We start from the raw sequence: 22540 nt of genomic DNA on the forward strand, positions 1-22540 counted from the left end.
GCATGACTTGTGAGTGCTTTGTTCTTTTTATTATCCTGCCTATTCTAAAGTCTCTTCTGTCATTTCCAAATACAGAGAGAGTCTTTTCAGAGACAAACCAGGACCATCTCTTCCAGGACACAGCCTGCCTTTAAGACCACCCTTGAAAATCCCCCCCCCCCCCCTTTTTTTTGTTATTTTTGGTTTTTTTTTCTATGAGAATCTCGAGCAAAATTCAGACACCATTTTCTCCTGCCGAGAACAACAGAGGGCAATAGTCATATCTGTCTGCAGGAACTGGAAAAGTGAAAGATTATGTCCAAAAAAAGCATCTTAATAAGATGCGTGTAAGATACGGAAGGTGCAGGACTAGAGGACAGCCCTTCTCTACCACCTGAGGTAGCTCTCGAGAAGTTCTCAGTTTACTCCTTTTTTGTCTTAATATTATGACACCAGATGGTTATCAATGCTTCACAGGGACTGAGGAGCAGAACTGAAGTGGGAGATAGGCTATGTGACCTTACCTAAAAATCACTGCGGGCGTCAATGCCACGGTCAGTGACGGAAACACTGGAGTTACAATCTAGTCCCTCTGTTGCTGTGGGTTTAGAGTTAGGATTATGCCCAAAATTGCCCCGAGGCCAGGCAAGTTAGCTTAGGGAAAATGAAGACAGCCAGCTGAATTAGAAGAGGAGCTGCTTTTTCGCCTTTTGGGTATTAAGTTTTAAGGAACCAATGCCCAGACTACAAGCGTGCTTCATCTGGAAAATGCACTCAAGTTGCCAGACTCGGCTCTGGATTGTAGTAGTTTACTAAAGTTGACACCCACTCTAAAAAAGGAATTTTGAACAACTGCCAGTTTGAAATCTGGCCTGGGACTGACTTACAAATGGAGTAATTTCTGTGATTTTAGCAACACATAAAAAGCAGCAGAACAAAGCAGAGGAAATTCCATAGGTGGGAAGCATGCCTTGATTCACAAGCACTTTGTAACTATTTAAAAGCGGTCAGTGTAGCAAAATTTGTCAACTCTTGCAAGCAGTACAGGCTCCATTGCAGCAGGGATGTAACAACATCTGTTATATGAAAAACACAAACCTTTCCGCATTTTGTCTTAAGGTACAATTCCACCCTGGCCAATGTTTCTGCCTTTTTTTCCTCCTTGTAATCCTAGTTGTTGAGCTCAACTGATCTACACTTGCGGCCAGAAAACCAATTTTACTCTGCTTAATCCACTACAATTGAAAAGGTAAGTTTGCATGGGAAACACTGAATTTACAGCATGATTCCTGTGCAGCAGCAGATCACTTACAACGAATGCTGACTATTCAAACCAGTGACTAATTATCACAAGAAAGAGGTACTATTAACTAGGAAAAAATAAGCGTTTTCTATCTATTCCTCTAGGTGGTGCTACACTAGTATGAGAAGACTATCACAGTTACAAAAAGTACTACCATTTTACAAAGCTGTCCATCCTTTTCCTGTGAGGGCTGTGCATCCTATTTACTTTCCTTGCCTACTTGCATCAGACTGTCTTCCTTTTGGGGCTTTCCCCAGAAACAGGTGAACTGCATACCTTGTCCTACTGGCTTGCCTGTTGCAGAACGTGGCTCCGCAGGTTATTCCTATCACTGTGTCTCTGCATACTTGAGAAGTAAACCTGCTATGCAAGGCAAATGGAAGGAACTAAGAATTTTGACACTTGCTAAGTGAAAGGGGGGTGGGGGGGGTACAGGGGATTCTTATACTTACGTCATACTGCCTCCCAAAGTAGGAGTGCTTCAGGATCTATATTCTCAGTTCCCTCCTTCAGAAGCAAGTGTGAACATGGCACAGGGACTCGTCCTTCCTACTACACATTTTCAACAATTCTAATGCATCACAGTCCTCATCCTACTCTGCCTGTGCATGGGCAGCCCAAAGTCCAGAGCAACTTACCGAGCAACAACCAACTAAATTCTTCCTGTTTTAACACTGATAAGACTGCTTGGGCTGTAACATATGGTGGAACATCACCCTAAGACGACCTCATTCCCAGTCCTGCAGGTCAGAGTAACGTGAAATACATACCCTTTACCTCTGCAATGGAGAACTAGCATATTTAGCAAATAAAGGTGGTGACAGCAGCTAAGAAATGACACTTAACATTTACAAAGGCATTAACGTGATGATGGGACTGAAACTTGGGAAGGAGCCGTGCTGCCCGCACCCCTGTGCCCTTTGCTCAGCATGCTTCAAAAGAAGAGGAGTCCTTTAGCAAATGGGCTGGCAGCTCAGAATGGAGTCATGAGGCCAAAGTCAAGGCTGTACAGAGTCCAAGGCAAACGGAAGAGAATTTACACTTCCCCGTATTTCCTCCCGACGGCTCAGAGCTCCCCCTCAAACCTGGCTGGCATGACGCGGTCCTTCTGTCTTCAGAGCCCCTGCAAGTGAGAGAATTCCTCTTGGAGTGCGAGTCATTTGACTTTACTGAAGTGAGGATCGTGATATAATTAGCATGATAACTGACAGGACGTGAACAAGACTTCAAAAGATCCAGATTTTGGTCTTTTGCACGCGAAGTCCTTCCTAGCAGATGCTTCCTTTGGAAATCGTGCCCTTATATTCCTCCTGAGCACAGCTCCCCAACTGCAGGGGACAGTGACTATTCCCAAATCCACAGGAACGGGCAAAGGAGGAGTAATTACACCATGGCCTGAAAGCAAACCTATGTGTTCGTTAGGGGGTTAAAATAATATTAGTACAGCCACCACCTAAAGATACCTATATTGCTTCTAAGGTGACTGGGGAAGCTCCAGAAAAGGAACACAGCCAGACTTCACGAGTCTCCTGTCCGCCTTTTCTCCAGCCCCATGCACACCTAACCCACTATAGCAAGGCTGAAAGGTTGACAGGCACAAGCAGTGATTGGCTGTGTCCTCATCGCCTACCTTGGTGCCGTTTGTTCTGCTGACTCCTCTCTGCTATTCCTCCACAGGCACGGCACAGTTTTCCTTATTTTCTGATGGAATCGCAAGATAGTCTGTCCTGTAGTTGGAGAGAAGGAGGAAAGCGCAACCTCAGGTGCTACAGTGCAAAAACCAATTTGGGTCCATTCACCCTTACAGAGACACTGAATGCCTATAAGTATCTCTAAGGTAACAAACATCACCTGTAGAAGATAGCTTGCGGTGGGAAACTCTCCTCAACATAATCGGGTGCAGACACCGAGTCTTCCCTACTGTAAAATCCTATGCACACAGCCTTCCTACAGCATACAAAGAGCGCCCTTATCCAAGCCAAGTACGTAGAAAGGTGGGAATGGGCCAGCATAAAAATCGGAACATCTCTGCTGTGTCAACTCCGTCTGCGAGTCAGATCTCTGAAAGCAGGCCTTGCAGGAGAGCATCTCTGCGCAGTTCAACCTGGGCCACTTCACAATACCGTGCACTGTGGCCACGCTCCCTACCTGGTGCGTTGTGCAAGTGCACTGTCTCTTTTGGTACTCCTAGACACTGCAATGATTTCAGACATAGCAAACATCAGCTAGAAACGTGCAATAGCAAAGCTCAGTCTTCCTGCAGTCTGATCTGGACTGAGACATCCGAAGAACCCTCGCAGAACAGCACGCATCTGGAGAGATTTCACACTTACGCATTTTCCTGGGCAGCCTCCTCTGCCTTAGAGACTTTCCTGTAGCAATAGACCATTTCTATCAGCAGCCATAAGGTGAGGAAGACCAGCAGAATATACATCATAATTTCAGAGATGACCGAGGTGAAGTCTTCTCCAGCTGTTAAGAAAATGATATAATCTCTGATCATTTATATGCAGCTATTGGAGCAGAGCAGCCCCACTGACACTTTCCACCCTTGTAATCCTTCCTAACCCCCTTTGCCAGAGATACTCAGGTGCCACTACACTGTGAGGGGACAAAAGAGAGGGAACAGGCGAGGCTGCCAACAGGATATGCCAGCAGCAATCCCACTGCGTGCTACCAGCGGAATCGAACACCGCACAGGCTTGCATGTGTCTTGCATTCTCTGCCACCCACACATTCACACGGATTGCTCACCGTTAGCCTATCTCATCTTCACACTCTGTTTCCTTTGCACGTCCTACTCGCTGGTGTTACTTGACTGTATTGTGCCGCCGGTGATTTGAAAGAGATCAAAACACTGAGATGCTTGTGGGGAAGAAGGGAAGGGAAGACACAGCACAACAAGATGAGGGCTAAAAGCTCTCATCCCTCCCTGGAGAGAAGAGCAGAATTCCCACTGATTTCTAAGAAGCCAGGATTTCAGCACTGAACTGAGCAAAACAAAGAGGAACAGAAAGACTCAGGAGCACTGCAAAGGGAAGGAGGGATCAGGAGAGGGTGGAAGCAAAAGACTGATATCAAAATGGAGAATGAGTCGTTCCAAGAGGGAGGGGGCGGAAGCAAGGAAGCAGACGCTACGGGTAGCCTGGCACAGGCTGTGCTCTAGCATCCTAGAGCCTCCAGGGGAGAATCGAGGGTTCTGAGTGGAGAAACTAGAAACCTTTGCTTGCTTCTTGTGCCTGCCCAGTTGTTGTCCCAGCCTGCCCAGCTCATTATACCTTCCCACATTCACACACAACCACTCTGAGCCTAAAAAGAGCCTGCAGCTGGCAAGCAAAATGCAGATCTTTCCTCCTGGACCCTGTGTAGTGTTTGTTGGTGGCAATGACAGACACAATTATCTGGCAGCTCAGCCTCCCCTCTCCTGCAATGCAATGAAAAGCTATATCCCTGGATGACGACACCCATGGTGAGTTACGGCACACGCGTTCTGCCAATCCTTCATACCCTCCTCCACCACGGTGAGGTGGATCTCTCTGGAGCTTGTGAAGAGAGGCCGGTGAATCTCAAACTCAAACTCCCGGGTGATGTTACAGGTGTAGATACCCGAATCATTCAAGGTCACATTTAGCACAGTGATGGATACATCCTGCATGTCTTTACTCCCATTCCACTGTAATCGACCACTGAAGCGGCTTGGAAACTCATGGATCTTTTTCTCATACTTGTAGATCTGTGAGGAAATGTGAAAGGGTATTCTGATTAATCACTGACTTGTATCTCAGACAACAACACAGCATATGCAAGGAACAATGTCATCATCCTCTAGCTGCGCACATGTATGTCGTGGGCTATGGCTTCCTCAGTAACAGCAGCTACTCACATTCTATCATCCTTTACCTCAAAATCTCAGACTGCTTTGCAAAAGACAGAAAACGGAATTATCTCCATCACAGAGGTAGAAAAACTAAGGCACAGAAAAGCAGACACACATGTGGACAATGACACAAAAGAACAGCAACGGAACTAAAAACCAGGATCCTGCAGCCTTCGGTCACTGCACGTAAGATCATCTTAAGAAGGACCCACAGAATAAATACAGCAAAGACAAACAGTCATTTTTGGTAAGCCCTGGGATACTCAGCTGAAACAAAGATGTTGCAGAATAAATACGACAGTGTGAAAACGGCATATCAGAAGAACAGAGCTTGGGTGGCTCTCGCAGGCCTAATCTCTTGCAAGTTTCTGGCTGACCCCAGTCCCCATCGTTAAACCGCCCGCCCCGGCTCACTTTGTTAGCATTCTTTGGGTTGCCACTGGCAAATATATCACGCAGATCACTGAAAGTGAATTCCCATCTCATTCCTTAGCGCGGTCCCTTTAGTTCTCAGATAGTAGGAGAATATTTGTTGTCTTGCCGGGCCCTGCTCAATTGCGATGAAATGCCACTACCGATCTAATGCTTCATACTCAGATAAAATAGCTAGAAACGTGTGCACTCAGCCTTTATCTTACTCTCCATTTTACCGTTCTTTCTTGAATTCCAGTTGCCCTGTGTCCGCACGATTCCCATTTTGATTCACCCTGAAAATGAATTTTACCTTTTCCTGACAAGGATCCAAAACAACTCACAGAGATCCTGCCACAGTCAGAATACCACTGCTTTCTCTGAGGCAAAAAGAAGTAAATCCTGTCCTGCAGATTTGTTAGAGCCCAATCTAACCTTCGAAGAACAGCTTTGGGATTCAGAAGTGTCCTAAGAAGGGAGACTTGGCCAAGGGTACCAGGTGTCACTCCATACTCCTGTTTCCCTTCTTGATTTCCTTACATGCTAAACTTTACGTATTCAAGGAACGGAGCTAGAAATTGACATTCATGTATGTACGACCCCAAATGTTTGAACTCGGCAACAGATTCTAGCTTTTCCTGCCACGTGTTCATGCTGTGCCTAAGTGTGGAAATCAGCTAAGTGAGGAAAAGTCACTTTAGTTACTGCTTAAAATTGGTGCTGTGGTACCTCCGGGTGAAAACGCTGCAGAAATTGTCAAGATCTGCAGCTTGGCGCTGAACTCTAGGCTCGTCTCTCCTCCATGGTATGAAAGCAGGCTGCCGGGCATTTCTATAGACTTTGAATAAGAGTCCAGCAGAAAGCTTTGGTTCGTATTTGGGTCTTTCTCCTTCTTTTATATGGTCTTCCTTAGGGATCCTGCTGCAGGACAAACTTACGCTCTCATAAATACCTTTTGGCTTCTCCCAACATGACTTCACTGGACTGTGTTTCACAGAAAGACCTATGAAAACAAGGGCTCAGCTACCAAACATACATACAGGTTCATCTTTTCCACCGTCTGGCCTGTAGAACCATTCCACCATCGTGCTGGCTGTGACCTCTTCCCTCTTCATGCAGGAGATGCAGAGTAGCTTCATGTGCGTTCCTTGGACAGCCTCTGTCTCTGATGGAACTTCAACACATACTGCAGAACAAAAACCAGCTAGGGAAAAGGAGCAGCAGAGAAGAAGCATAAGATGGCATTAGAGAGACATCAGTTATCCACATCTCAGCATTCATCATCACATCATCCCCAATGGAAAACAGTTTGATTCATTACTAGCCCCCTCTGACAACAGATAAGTCTCAAATGGCAAATTTTACCAAGCTTTCTTCTCTGAGATATAAATAATTCATAATTAACAGACGGTGATCACTTCATGCAGATCCACCTCTCCAGCATCTGCTTTGCCACAACTTTAATTTTTCCCGTAGTAATTAATGCCACTTCATAGGCATTGTTTGTTCTCTCCCATGCATGCTGAGCATGCTCCTGTTACAGTAGCAGTTACAGTCTGGTACGAGAGAAAGCCCAGAATTCAAGCGTGGAGGAACAGCTTGCTCTTTTGCTAAGTTAAAAGATCTGAATGTTTTAATCCAGCAACGTGCTCGAAACAAACTGGGAGGATTTGCCAGCCTTCCTGTTTCTAGGTTTCATAAGCAGTACTGGGAAGCAAGGGGCTCAGACTTGAGTAAATTTGGCAGCGGGAGGAGTTATTGATTTTACATGCATTCCTGTTCAAAATGCTTCCAATCGGATTTGTGCTAACACTGGCAACTATAAAATACTGCTCTCCCAAATAAGACAAAAATCATTGTCTGTGAAGCTAAATACTTGATAAGAATAGGAATGCTTCAGCACGACATCTCAGACTAAATTGCTGCTGACATTTGTCCCCTGGGCTAAACAATACTGGGTTCTGTCTGTCCAAACCTGTCTCCAAAGCCTAGAGTTCAGCTCACTGAAGATGCTGACTTTGCTGGCTGCTCCCTCCTCCCCAGCTTCTGAGATACCATTAACCCACTCTCTGGAGCACTGTATTACCCCGGGACCGATCCTGGAAATAGCCAGATTCCAATTCTCCCGTACTACCGGCTCCATGGGTAGCACCAGCTTTTGGGGAGCAATAAGGAAGAAGCTATGGGATCACGCTTTACTCCGGTTAAGTCAGATACGTACATGCCAACACGCACCCCCCCCCAGAGCTGTAGGTATACGTGCACATGAAACGTAGCCCTATCGGCAAAACTAACCAACCTTTTCTTGGTTGCCGAAGAAAAAACGTAATCGCAATAAAATGATTTACTCCAGGTTATATAGACTGCATGGAAAACTAGCACTAACATGCACTGCTCAACGGTTTGCACGTCCTCCCCGAGGCAACTAAATGTTAAATTACATTGCAAATGTCAGAACGGCAGCGAACGGGAAACAGCAAAAAACTTGCATGCGTATTAAAGCACACGCTTTGTGCCGTAAGTCTACTTAGCGGTAACGTATTTTCTCTGCTCGTATTAACTCCGTTACATCGATACTAACTCCGCGTGAATGTCATTTCCTTCTCCTCTTGCAAACAAAAAAAAGCCACTTCGAAGGCTGGTCTTCACAATAGCGTTAAGGGAGCCTCGCTAGGAAAAGCGGTGCTTTGAAGCAGCACCCCGCAAGAGGCGAGCACCGGATTTGGCGGAGAACCTGGCTGAAGGCGAGACGGAACGGCAGCACCTACCCCAGACCACCAACGCGACCGAAGACGCACAAACCAGCCTTGGCAGCACAGCAGCCATTGTTCCGAGCCAGGAGGGAACCTCCGCCCGGGGAAGAGGCTCCGTCGGAAGACGCCGCTCTTCTCCCCTCCTCGCCTTGGACCCGGCGCAACAGGATGCCTCGGGGCCGCGCCGCGCCCGTCGCTCCGGAGCCGGGCGCGGCAGCCGCGGCGGGGCTGACTCGGATCCGAGGCTGCCCCTTTCCGCCCCCCGCCGCGCCACGGGATCCACGCGAGGGCTGGGCCGGCTTCCCGGCGGCAGCACCACGGACAGGGCCCCGCGGCCCCGGACAGCTCCGCCGCCCCGCTCTCCCCTCTCCCCGGCTACCGCGGCCGCCGCTCCGCGCAGGGAGGCGCCGGGCTCCGGCGGGGCGCGGAGCAGCAGCAGCAGCAGCAGGTGGCCGCGGGGAGCGGAGCGGCTCGGCCCGGGGCCGGCGGCGGGCGGCAGCCGGCGCTCCTTTGTTCTCCGCTCCCACCGGGGGGAGAGCGCATCGCTGCGCGGGGGCGCAGCCTCCCTTGCCCGCCGCGGCCGTGCAACGGCTGCGCGGAGCCCAGCCTAGCCCGGGCGGGGGGCACGGCCGGCGGCAGGCATGCGCGGGCGCCTCCCCCCGCCCCGGCCCCGGCCCCGGGCTCGCCGGGCTCCTTCCTCCCTCCCTCCCTCCCTCCGTCCCTCCCTCCCGGCGGCGGCGGAGCCCGGGGGGCTCGGCTGTCCCCGCCGTGGCAGCAGCAGCTAAGCCGGGCTCCTCGGCCCCTTCGGGGTAAGCTCCGGGGGCATCCTTCCTTCCCGGAGGGGGGCAAGGTTGGCTAGAGGGGCCCGAGAGTCGGCATCCTTCGTCCGGCCTCTGAAACAAAGCCGAGGCGGGGAGGGGGGGGGAGCGGGGGGAGAGTTATCCATGCGGGGTCACGGAAAGGCCTCCGCCTCTGATCAGTGTAATACTAACGTTCGCACAGCTCTCCGAAGGTCACAGTTGGAAATACTGGGAAATCCTCTCTCCTCGTGTTCTAGTCCGATTCCCAGGAGTTTAATGCCAGCAGCAGGCTGGGCTTTCTCTGCTTGGACTGGGGCCACCGTGCCCCGAAGGGCTTCTCCAACTTTGAAGGTCACAGCGGACAGAGAGGGAAAAATGAAGCGCTTGCTAAATGCGCTCCTTCTTTTTAAAGCATCTGCTCCGATGGCAGCTCAATAAACAGCGCAATCTACCGAATTAAACCTGACCGACCCCATCAGAGAACGGCACGTGAGCAACGCGCAGTGCCAAAACTCAGAGCGCAGACGGCGAGACCCACCCAAGCAGGGAAATTTGCGGCCATCAGAAAGGATCAGCTTCGAGCCCTTCAGCTGCCCACGGACTCTCAGCTGGGCACAACGCCGCTGGCCGCGGTCACTACCATGGCTCTGTGGCCTCCCGGCACGGCCCGGCACCGGGGGCTTGGTGCGAAGGGGGCACACACGCAGTCTGGTCCTTACGCCGATTAAGCGAAGCAGGCACAGAACAAAGGCGGCCAACACTTTTCCTAGACATCATCTGATCATGTTTGTATCATCAAGCTGCATTCATCATCTGCCAATAACCACAGGCAGAGCAACTCCTCCATGTCACCCTTTATAGTCTACTGTGACAACTCCGAGTAACTCCTAGCTAAGGAAATCTTCCCAATTCCTTGTTCTGCTTCCTTTTACTGACTGGACAGGTTACTCTGCCCTGTTCCAGCCCAAGTCTGGCTGTGACCCCTGAAGCCTTTGCAGCCCTGAAGTACTACGGCAGGCACTGACCAAACCCACAACAGTCCCTACGTGCTGGCCGTCAGGTTTCGCTCGCTGCCCCCCCTCTGCTCCTGGGCTTCATTGGGTTACTCTGTGCTCCTACCAGCAAACTACTTAAAGAAAAGACCTGTTTAATGTACATATCTCCAGGAGCCAGGCGTGACTATGGAGACCAACAGCTTGCAAGTCAGTGGCCTGCAGATGCCAGCAACACGCTGCCAATTCCCCCCTTAGAAGCCATCCATTATGAATATCCAAATCTTAAAATCTGACTTTTCTCCACCGGAAGACAAAATGGCAGCCACAGTGCCCAGAGATGATGGAAGGATGTAACCTCCTACAGTAAGCCATTTGCTTTTCTCCCATTGCCCCTTGCTATATTCACGACAACTCAACAAAGGGAAGGGCGTGCTAAGCCACAGGACTTGCTCCTAGCACTTCTGTTACAATCCAGCCCGTGCATGGCAGATGAGTGCTGCTGGTGGTTTTTTTTATAGATACAGGAACTACTGGACAACGTCCCCGGCTATCTCACTTGACAACCACCTGTTTCATGAAGTACAGTGGAAATCACATCTGTTCTCAGGAAGCCAGGTGCACTGCCAGAAAACACAGAACACGGATCAGCAGAGCTGTACTGTTTGTGCTATGGCTGCTCTAATTACATCTATTACAGACAATCCTGCCAGGCGGGGGAGAGAGGGTCTGAGAGGATTAAGAGGAAACAGCAGCAGATCTACAACGCTGATTCAGTCGGCAGCCACTGACTGACCCTTCAACCCTTTCTACTCCTGCCTTAGCGCAGCCCTGCTGTCAGGTGCCTTGGTGCTCCCCCAGGTAGAAACAGAAGCCTTTTTCTCCTCTAACCCCAGGCACTCCAGAACTCACCTGCCAACCAATTTAAATTAGAGACAAACAAACATCCTAAAAAAGTAATGAGTTGTCCCTCGGAATCCCTCATGTACAGGCCTCAAGCATTTCATGCTAGACTGGTGTTCTAGCTGCTATTTAAAGAAGGGAAATGGGGTCCAGAGATGAAGAAAATCTCTGGTGAAATTGGGCTTGGATTTGGCTGGATGGTAACACAAAAAGCCACAGGCCAGGGAAGCAAATGGAGATCACGCCCTCTCCCCCAGCTCTGGAAAAGTTTATTCTTCACCTAGAGCATGCTTCATGTACTACAGACAAAAGCAAAGGTGATTTTAAATAAGTACTTATAGTCAGTCCCGTTTATTAAACTGCCAGAACCTGTGGGGTTTTTTGGGGGTTTTTTTTGTTTGTTTGTTTGTTTTTTTAAGAAAAAATTCTCTGGACTTACTCGGGGATACTGTATGATTTTAGAATGAAATGATAAGATACTTTTATTCTTGCTGTACTCTGGGCTTAGCTGGGAACCACTCCAATGTCTCCATGGGCCTGTTTTGAACAGGCAACAAACACCACCCAGCCCTTTTCAGGAAAACTTGCAAATAAACGGGATGCCACCTTAGAAGCCTGTTTCAATTTTCAGCCCTGGTGTGCTGCGAAAGAGATGGAGAGCACACATTCTTCAAACCTCATCCAACACAAGGATGCACAGCAGCTCCTTCTTGCCCCAACAGAGCCCCGATGCCTCCAGCAAACGGGCTGGAGGACAGGCATAACCCTTCGGGCGCAGGATGCTCAGCACCACAAAGCCATCAGCCATTTTGGCACTCCAGGGGAAATGGTGAAGGGGACTGAACGTTGAAAGAGAGAAATCTTGAATGCTGCAAGAAGCAGCCCAACTTATCATGCGGGGGTTGCTATGGCAACCCACCCAGTTAATGCTTCACAGGGGGAAAAAAAAAAGGAAAAAAAGGAAAAAAGAAAAAAGACTGACACTTTTGCACAGGCACAACAAGATGAGGAGATAAAAATAATTTCAGCACCCTGCCCCCACTAATCCCTCACTCTTATGGTCCCTGAGCCAGGCTATGGGAGTGGGAACACAAAACCTGCGTGTCTGGCCTCCCTGTGACAGCCATCTCAGCAGCTTCCTCTGCCATCCGCAATCACATCAGCTTGCTTCAGTGCAAATGTCCTCTTTATTGCGCAGCTAAACATCAGCAAAGCTTGTTCCTTCCACAGCCCCTCCTGACTGTCAGGAGCCAACGCATACACACCACTGGGATCAACCGCTCCTAGACAACCATCCCAACCTCAAGGCCACCAGAGCTGGGCAACAACCAAATAACAGTGCTGCAATCCCCCGATGCACAACTGCTGGGAGAAACAGCACAAAACCAAAGAGAGCCCCCTTTACACTGGCTCCCACAGAGCAGCCTCTAGCCGGTATGAAACCACTAACGGTTTGCAGAAAAGTCATACAGGATAATGTATACCAATTTAAAAACACTGAATTTAATAGATGTAGGCATCCTTCCCACACACATTAAAAATCATTCTACCGAAATATGTAGCAAGGGAAGACTTCTCTAGTTGCCTTTACAGGGTGCCTGAAGGGTTATACAAGCTCATTCAGTTTTCTCTTTTTCACACTCAAGTTTTAAAGTGCCTTCTCCATGTACCTGCCAACATCTGGATCCCCGTCGTATACTCTAGGCTACAGACAGCTCCAGCTATACTCTCCACACATCTTTCCATCTGTAGACCTACATTTCCAGTTGATGTACAGTTCTCAGTGCTGGGGACTACATTTGCAGCATTCAGCTGCACCCGGCCCCAGTTACCTGCCCTTCTCGCCCCCCCCCCCCCCCAATATTCAAGAAGGTAGGCCCCCATTAATGCTCTTAAGATGCAGGTACCCAGAGCAACTGTGCTATCTTACATGCTTTCTCTAAACGAATACCTGCCTGCATTTGCACTACATCATTTTTTGCCAGATCTATTTCCCCATGCAATGTAACGGAGTGGGGTTCCCCATGTGCATAACCCGATGATGCCTGAAAGCTATACTCCATACTGAACAACTGCTCTGTTTTCTGTCACATACATGCTGCAGGACCTCTTTCCACTACATACAGATAATGCATGTTCATCATTTACTGCTGCTATCTGAGCTTGGCTTAGCTTCCTTCACGCATGTGGAGGAGTCCAACCGATTTCCAAGGCCTCTGTTCTGGATGGGCAATATTCTGACCCTTTCATGTCAGCTGCTCTCCCTTTCTGCTTTCGCTGAGAATCCGCAAGGCACAGACCCTTTGCCACCGTTATCTCCCAGAGAAAAAACAGGCCATTCAACATGTCTCTATTTATCCTTGGCTCTGAGAATTGTTTTCCTTTCAGGGCTAAGAATGAGAAGGACTGGATATTAGGAAGTCCTCCCTTCTGTGAACAAGAAGTAACTGTCCTGGCAAGCAGACTGCCTGAGCCATTTGTGAGCCTTTAATGCTTTTCATAGCGGTGCTCCCTGACAGAGAAATACTTCCTCAAACGCAGAACAGCCTTGCATAAGCCAAAGCCTGCGCATGCACAGAGGACTGGCAGGGTCTGGGGACCTGGATCCCTTTGAGCAGCAGGTGCGCTCTGAAGGCTGGGTTGAAAAGTCTCCCCTCTGTGTCCAAGAAATGCACTGAGCTACATTCCTGCACGTTGCTAACACTTTGTGGTCAGCAACTAAATAAACACATTTTTTCAGACCTTTAATAGAGGCCATATTTAGAGGTGTGTTATTGTATACATCCTGGAAATTCTAAGCCCTGGTGTCAGTCCAGGTACTTTTGGGGTATTGTTTTCTGGGACTCAATGCCAATAAAATCAAGTAGTGCATATGCACACAGGCAAGCCTTTGTGTGCTGTAACTGTAGTGCTGTTTTACCACTCTGGAGTCTAATGAGGTGGCACTTTCACAGATATGCTTTTAGGCCTCTCCTCAGCTCATTCACTTTAGCAGTGGATGAAAATCCATTAGTGTGTCAGATTGCCGCACATATTCATTCACATTTGCTCATTTAATTTCTGAATTCTTACTGCTCGTAAAATACACAAACGCATCAATTATTTTAGCACCATGCAATGGTTGCGTTTTTGTAAAGAAAAGCTCATTCAGCAAGTGTTACTGTCTTACCTCGGCTGGATTGAAGTGCTAGCTGCTGCTTTTTTCCTTAAACGGTGAACAAGGCTGAATCTCCTTCCGGCTGTCAATAAACACAGGCATACACCTGTAAGTTCATTTCCAAGTCCCCTAGAAGATAGCTCTGGGCTGCTTCTCAAATATGGTTTGTTTTCACAGGAGTCCAGGAAATATGAAGGATTCCAAGAGACTCTTTCTGTACTGGAGATGTTTGGCCGGATATACTTATTGTCTTGCAGAATCAAGTCTCCCGTTGTGAAAGAGAATTTTTTTTTGGTCTTTGGCTATGTTCTGCACCTTCCACCCGTGGGTTTTCAACCTTCTCCTCCTAGTAGCACAATTGTCATTGTCTTTCATCTAAAATGACAAGCATGTATGTAATGCATTAGACATCGCACAAGAGAAAGGAGAAACAGTTTTTTCAGCTTCAATATGACAGAATTGAAAGGTCTTTTGTCTTCTGACAGTGAGGAACATCTCCCCGGTCAAGTTCAAAGGTGCTGTGTAAAACAGCGGAAGTTACACAGAGCTTTGAATCTGTAAAATGCCACTTTCTCCTTCAAACCCACCATTTTTCAAAGGGAATTCCTTGCTAGCACTTCAGCATCTAAGCAGGCACCTTCTCCTGGCTAGGTATTCTGCTACAGTTTGCTTACTATTAACAGCTGTTTTATGAACTTTAAACAAAGAAACAACCAGAAAAAACCCAAACAAATTTAGAGTAAATGTACGTTTCCATCCAGAGACAAAAAAACTGCACAGGAAAGGAGAGATTACACGGAGAAATCGGGGGGGGGGGGGCAGGTGGGAAGGGGAGCGAGAGAAACACATATGTGCACGCAGATATGTGTGTACGTATGTACATAAGCGTGTGCTGGGGGCAGGAGGTAAAATACGCCTGGTGCTGTGCACTCCTGGAGACCAACGGCACCGTTCCTGCCGATCCGGCAGATAGCGCTGTGCCCTCTGCAGCGCCGCAGGTAAAGCCAAGCTCCTCCATTCGGAGACATTTTTCAGGCAATACAGATCTTACAGCTAGAGAAACCATGTCACTGCTTCTGTGTTCTCCTTATCTGGCTAGCTGCATCCACCTGTCATCTGATGTTATTACTGTTAATTATTCACCTCAGAGAGTCCCCATCGCAGACAAGATGCTTTACAAATGCTGGACTAAGAGCTCAGCGTAGCCTTTCTGTCCCATGATTTAATGGCTCTGAGTTCTTCAGCGTCCCAACTGGTGACTGATTAAAATAATTTCTCTATGAAAACTCTCTTTAATTTATCCACAAATAGGTGATGTGCCTGCATCACTTACACCTTTTCCCCAGTTACTTTGAAACTCTACAGAAGTACATCTATTCTCTTAGAAAAAATGGGGATACAAACCTACATTAAAAGTCACACATGCTAACTGAATCAGGTGCAATACTTAATGCTTTGCACGCAAGTGCAAATACTCCCCTTTCACCTCAAAGATCTGAAGTTCTGGATTTAGCAAAACCAAGAAATCCCTGCAACAGAATAGCTCTTCTGTTGGTGCCTGTCAAATTCTAAAAGCATTTGGCCATAAAGGACTTAAGCGATGCACAATCTCTATACCGGCTTTAGAATTAGATTTCTGTGACACGATAAAAGCAAGAGGGATGCAGAAATTCCTCTGCAGACTGAACCCTGGAATACAGTCGCGACTCTGCTCCACTCCACATGCTTGCCTTGCCTTCCTCCTCTCCCTCGCTCCTCCTGCTTCACCTCTTACTGCCCACTTTGCCCTGCCCAACTCCTGCCCCTCCCACAGAAGCCTTTACAATCTGCTTTGCCTCTGCCTTGCCAACTCGTGTACCATTATCTGCAAGCTTTACCTGCCCTTGTCCCCTCCCACTGCCCAGTTGATGGGGACTTAGTCTTTGCTCCATGGTGCCTCTAAAGATCAGGTGGTTTACATTGAGCAGAGAGGACACTACACAAAAATAGACTGTATTGCATGCAGTAACCAATTATAGCAAGTAACTACTTTTAACAAGGAACTACAGACTATGTAAAACATTGGCTTTGGACATAATTAAAAAACCCAGTGCTTTGAGAAGAATGAATTTGTACATGTTGATATCAGGTACAGATCTTGGCGAGTTCCTGCCAGGTATCAGCCAGTTCCTAAAGATAAATAAGAAATCAAAAAAAGTCTGTGAGATGGGACAAGCTAGAAGGCACAGGGAATAATTCAATTCCACCAGCAGCCCTTGAACAGAGCATAACAAAAGCACCCTTAGCTCCGCAGCCAGCAGACAGGATAGCTGGCTACCTGAGTGGTGTAACTGCTTGAACGTCACAGAGGTTGCTTATTTCAAGGTCAGCTGAAACTAGGTCATCAGCTCCAGTCTGTGTTTTGACAAGGACTAAAAATTAGCGCCAACTGCCAGCAACGTATGGAGGATGAATCGAGCTCTAGAGCATTCTTGGTCCTAAGGGTCAGATGCCATTATCACCTGTCCACCATCAAAACTAAGCAAAAACAAAACCAACTTTTTGGATGGTACTTACTTTGGAAATAGAAACAATTTCCTTCTAGCGCTGGAGATGGGGCTGTCCAACTCAAGAACAAGTTATGTACCTCCCCGATCACTCTCACACATGCAGAAATACAGAACGTTGGCACAATGCTTCCAGAAGGCTGTTATTATGAGTACCACTTCCTATATTGAAAAAAAAAAAAATAAATTTGTTATTACTCATACTTGAGGGAGAAGCTTGCTGTTCTGAAGAGAACTAAGTTTTATCTGCAACTTATATAACATTTTCCTTCTTGTTATTCTTATGCATACATTTGAATAATCAAAACAGAAAACCACTTAGACTATAATCTCTTTTTCTTTCTTATTTGTATAGATTCAGCATCGTGGGATCCTTGTCCAGGTACAATTATCCAGCGATAAGAATTGATTTTTGATAAGGAGTCATGCTGATCATATCAGAGAGAGAACACTGTATGAAAGAACACTATGCACATATATTCCACTTAAAGAGACGCATATATGTTCCTCTATATAAAAGTGGTTATGTTGGAAGCCATCTGCATGGTCACAAATGCCCAGTAAGAATGAGGTGAAAGGCTACTTGTGTGACCCACTAAGCAGTGGCATGATCATTTCCATTCCAATGGCACTACACACAGCCACTAGCCCCTAACAGTACGTGAGTTACTAAATTCTGATCATTCATGCACTCAGGATGCTCACAGTACATCTAGAGCAGCTAGTTAATACTTTTGTCATGCAACGTAAACAATCCTTGATTAAAAACATTTTTGAAAGTACAGTTTTCATTCTAAAACCCCAAGACGTTTTATATTACCAAGTCTGTCTACAGGCTTTTTCTGTACAGGATCAGGAGAGCAACAGCTGGGAGGCTGAGGGAAGCAGAGACCACTCTGAACCCTCACGAATAGTGAGCAAACAATGATGGGGTGTCCCCTTTTTGTCAAAAGTGTCTTTGAACAAAGCCTTTTGGGGAGAGACAAAATTAACTTTTTCTATAAAATACATAAGCTTTATGCCAGAAATTTCATTACATGAAAAAAAATCAAGCTGTGCAATATAAAACAGCCCTGACAGATGTCCTCAGTCAGCTGCACTTAAACATACTCCATTTGCCTGGCAAGGATTATGTTCTCATCTCCTGCATATAACTGTTCTCCCTCTGCAGCTACTCCAAGCTCCTGGACAGCCACGGTGCAAGGTGCTCAGTGGGGTTTGGATTGCTCACTCCAGAGGGCAACTCCCCATGCTTTGACAATAGTCTTTCCTCCTCCTACACCCATCCTGATGTAAACCACACAAGGCATGACACTTCCTAACAAAGGAGATGTTTGTTCTATAAATAGTTTTTTTTCTCACATACTACAGACATTATACCACCCTTTCCCAGCATCTAAGAGCAACAACACACAAATAAGTATCAACACTGGTTGTTTCTCTAACAAATGCAGAAATAAAGCACATCAGTGCAATGTACTGAAGGCACAAGCACGAAGCTATTTCTGAGGCAGAAATGAAATTTCACACATCCTCAACAAAAGCTGGAAGCTTGTTTCAATTTAGAAAGAAACGTGCTTTCTCTAAAATGCCAGAGGGCTCCTAAATTGTAACAGAGCGTTAAGTATGATTCTTTTCCCAACTACTGTGGGGCCTGTAAATGTAGAATTTGAAAGACAATAAAGACAAGTAGGGTCAGGTCTGCACCTACTTCTGATTTCAGTGGGTGCTGCATACATGTCCATCCATAAACGAATAAAGTCTTTCAACATCTGAACCCATGAGGTGTCAAACCCTCCCTCCCATGAGGAAGAGTGGAAACAGAGGTAGATCAAGGTGAAGTGATGTGCTCAAGGCCACGGATTAAATCTGGGGTTGAGGTGAGGGCCCTTACCTTCCTGTTTCCTGTTTTAATGACCAGGTTACAGAGCCTCCGCCCCACCACTGACCCCCATACCTTCATTGCTGTCCCATGATCGCACATGGGCTTGTTAAGCAACATCAGTCTTTCTCCTTCCCTTATGCATCTTGCTCAGCAAAACCTTCTCACCTCATTTCCCTTTCTTGGCAAAGCTTTACAGTCTCTTCTTTTCTCCATCTTGTGTCACGCTCTTGGAACATATGGGTGCCAACACGCAAGCAGGAAGCGCTTTAGTACTTTAAAGTACTGAAAGCCTTTGCCTTTATCTTTTTAACTTCAGATGGTCCTTCACTGACTGAAATCCAGTTTAAAAAAAAAAAAAAAAAAAATCACCTTTCCTCTTGGCGATGGCTCAGAATGAAATGCTTCATGTTTTTTCCTTCCTCTTCCCATACTTTTTTCCTTCTTAGGGCATTAAGTGATTTGCATTTAATGATTTGCAATTATTAATTATGCAAATAGCTACAGTTCTCTAGAAACTGACTCCATGTTCTTCTAATTTACTGTTTTCTGGTGAAAATAGTCATCAGCCAGCTTGATAGACATCCCTTGCCCCACACTCAAAACAAGCATGAAATGGAGCAACACTGAACACAGGCCTGGGAATCCATGGCACAATTCCAAACGCAGGCTTAGATTGATAAGGAAGATCTAATGCAGCCAGGAGCATTTCCAGCAGCATATAGATTTTCTTGTGTGTTATTTTAGTCTCAAAGACAAAACACTGGCTTGGAAGGTTCAAGTCTTCTGATTACATTTGGAAAATACAACACAGACAAACGCCCCACTGCGAGACAGAGGTATCTCCTTGACTTATTCTAGTTTTGATCCGAGTATTGGCATTGTCACCAAAGGGATCTACTTACGCTAAGAGTAGCAGCATTTCCTAGACATGTGGAAACACAATCACAGAAAATGAAAGAGCTTACACTTTGAAGAGCCCACACAGTCTCAGACAGCAACCTTCTCTGGCCCAGTCTACTCAAGCAGAACCCCAGCTTAGCAATGGAAAGCACTACCTGCCGTTTATCAGAGCAGGCAGAAAAGCTCATCAGCTGCATGTTAAGACTGTCAGTAGCTAATTTCTTATTTCCAGCTGCTTTAAAATTATTTTTTAAAACTCTTTTGTTAAAAAAATAATAAAAATTTATGCTGTCTCCCCTCAATGTAATTATTAAGAATTTGAAAAAATATCAGTCAGTTTTGATTCCACCAACTAGTATTTCACAGGGTGTCTCTACATCTCCCTGAAAAGCAAACTGCAAATTCTTTTCAGCTCAGAATATAATAAAATAGTAGTATCATCAGATATGCATATGCTAAACTGCATCAAAGTGCTGATCAGCAGCCGAGAGAAAACTTCAGAAAGAAAAATCAGAAGAGAGTACAAGGCATCAGTAAAGCAGGTTGCAGGAGAAGATAGCACAATTACTGGATCACAAAAAGTGGCTGGATGCATTAAATAGCAGACCCCAATACTCACCTCAGCAACGAGAAAGGAATCTTGGGAAAGGAGGTGTTTTGCCGCCTGTGTCCTGCTCTAATGAGGCCAACCCAGTCTTGGTTTCGACTGGAATTTCCTACTGCAACCAGAACAAAGCTTCCCAGCCCTTGCCTGAAGCGGTCTAGAGTGCAGTTTGCATGTGATAAAGGTTCTTGTTTTTTGGTGCAGTTCTCGGAAGTGGGAAGGAAGCAGCATTCCCACAGTCCTTACTCCCATTACCAGCTGGCTGCTACTAAGCATTTTATCACCCACCTATCTCACGTGGCTTAGAATACTTTCCATAAGGAGGCCGGCAAGCACAAACTGGCAAACAATACTAAAATAAGGCGCGCAGTCCTGATGAGCATTAAGATAAAGACGGCAGAAAACTTGCTGTCAGTTAGGACCTCAGATATATAAACTACATATGCTCTGGTTCAGTGTAAACGTTTAGCCCTTTTCATACCTTCAATTCTGCAGGGAAATTAATAACTTGCTTCTTCTGCCAGCAAATTCTCAAGAGGCATCCTGATACCCCCGCCCCCCAAGTCCATCATTTGATTCTCTTTCCCTCCAAAGTTCTTCAAAGCCACCCTTACCATCCCTGTTTAACCACTCAATTTTCCCATTCCCCAAATCCCCTGCTTGCAGCCAGGTTTTGTCCATGTCCTGAACTTGCAACTAACCTCTTTACCCTTGGGGCGTAACAAGCCGCTTAACCCACCATTTTGTTCAGATCTAGGCATGTTGTTCAGAATCAGTAGGAGACAAATGAGCGGTATAGGAACTACATATGTAAGCATGACAAGATTTATGGCACTGAGAGAGTGACCAGACTATGGAGCACGCACCCACAGGATCACAGGAGATTTCTGTAAGGCAGCAGAGTATTCATAGGGAAGCAAACACCTCAGAACTGGGATGGGTTTCCGGGAGCAAGGGAGGCGAGACACCCAGGAGCACATGTCAAAGAATCAGGCAGGGAGTTCGAAAATTATGAGGTAGCATGATGGTTTGGGACATACTCCAAGGCAGCGTCCTGACATGCCCCACGTTACCGAAGTCTCTGCTGGAATCTATGCCCAAATCTTATCTCCTTTCACTCCTCAGGAAAGTCTCAGAAAAAATACAGCACACATTTTAAGAGGGAATCAGCAACAGAGTACTGAATAAAGACTGTTTGCTGCCATGGCCCTGAGCACAGTCTGAACCTCGGTTCGGGTGTTGGGAGTCCTGACAGGCCTCAGGGAAGGAATTATGCCATTTAGTCTTCCCAGACATGCATAGACTAGGAGGCCAAGTTTTGCTGTTTATCAGCTTAGAATGCAAAAACGAAAAGTAGGTCAGCAAGCATGACATCTCAAAAATGAAGAAAACTATCTTCCAGTCTCTTGTTCCAGGACAGTTTTGATCCATGTACGTAGGCATGAGCAGAGCTGATTTTTAGAATAAAAAACCAGAGAAACTGTTTGAGCCCAGCCCAAGGCTGTACTGGACTCTCCCAGCCTCAGTCAAACAGCAGTGCAAGTTATTTCAGAGGTCGGGAAAGAAGAGAAAGATGTTCACGCCTAAGTTCCTGGGGGCCCCAGGCAGAGGCACATTACCAGCTCTGGGTGCTATAACTGCATCAAAAATCAACCCAATGTACAGCAAAGCACTGATTATAACATCAGATTTAGCACAGGCACACACAGCTTTAAGCTATTCTTCCCGAGTGTCCTACATAACAAACCCAAACAAATTAAGGAATGAGTAATGAAAAGGTAGGAGGTGGCAAGGCTTGTTTTGGTTCAGGAAAGGATTCCCATCCCTTGCTTGGAATCTAAATTAGATTCAATTTAGATTACAGTGAGGCAAGGCCAGATTCCCTTGATGAATGAGTTGCTGCAGTAGATCACTTGTATTTTGCAGCCATTCTTCAATAAATGTATTTTTCATCTTTGGCTTCAACTTTTGTTTCTGATCTTGTCAGCTTCATACCATGCCCTCCCCTGTTCCTCTGGGTTAGGATATCCCGTATTATCTCTCTCGGTAAGGAAAGAACTCATTTGTTGTCTAGTAGAGAGAGAATGTGTTCTTGGCCTGATAAGTGGATTATCTCCATAAACATGCTTTCTAATGCAACGACACCCCACACTCTCACAAACCCAAAGGAATTAAGCGTAACCAATGATGTGACATCCCAAAGCGAAAGCTCCTTCTGCTGCCCAATGTGCTAGTATTACAGCCAGGTTTTTTCTTAAAGGAAAAAATCCAGGAAAAACGGATCTCATGCTTACTATGACTGCAAAAGGATCTCTATCCCACTAATAGACTTTGTATGGTCACAGCACTCACATGTCCAAGGCAGATATACAAGCAACATGTTTTACACAGCCAGTACTTCCACGATTTTGACAATCAGATCACACGATG

At 46.6% G+C, this 22540-nt stretch overlaps 1 protein-coding gene across 1 annotated transcript; it reads right to left on the reverse strand.

Moving 5' to 3' along the window:
- Window positions 1-9: 9 nt before the first annotated feature.
- On the reverse strand, window positions 10-9001 carry SCN3B (sodium voltage-gated channel beta subunit 3). The gene is made up of 6 exons (XM_009915064.2): window positions 8339-9001; window positions 6611-6774; window positions 4790-5015; window positions 3616-3754; window positions 2913-3009; window positions 10-2405 (listed from the first exon to the last, which is right to left on the reverse strand). The coding sequence occupies exons 1-5, from the start codon at window positions 8394-8396 to the stop codon at window positions 2946-2948; spliced, it is 651 nt and encodes a 216-aa protein (XP_009913366.2). The 5' UTR covers window positions 8397-9001; the 3' UTR covers window positions 10-2405; window positions 2913-2945.
- Window positions 9002-22540: the final 13539 nt, after the last annotated feature.

The sequence above is a fragment of the Haliaeetus albicilla genome, chromosome 7, assembly GCF_947461875.1.
Source record: "Haliaeetus albicilla chromosome 7, bHalAlb1.1, whole genome shotgun sequence".
Classification (NCBI taxonomy): domain Eukaryota; kingdom Metazoa; phylum Chordata; class Aves; order Accipitriformes; family Accipitridae; genus Haliaeetus; species Haliaeetus albicilla.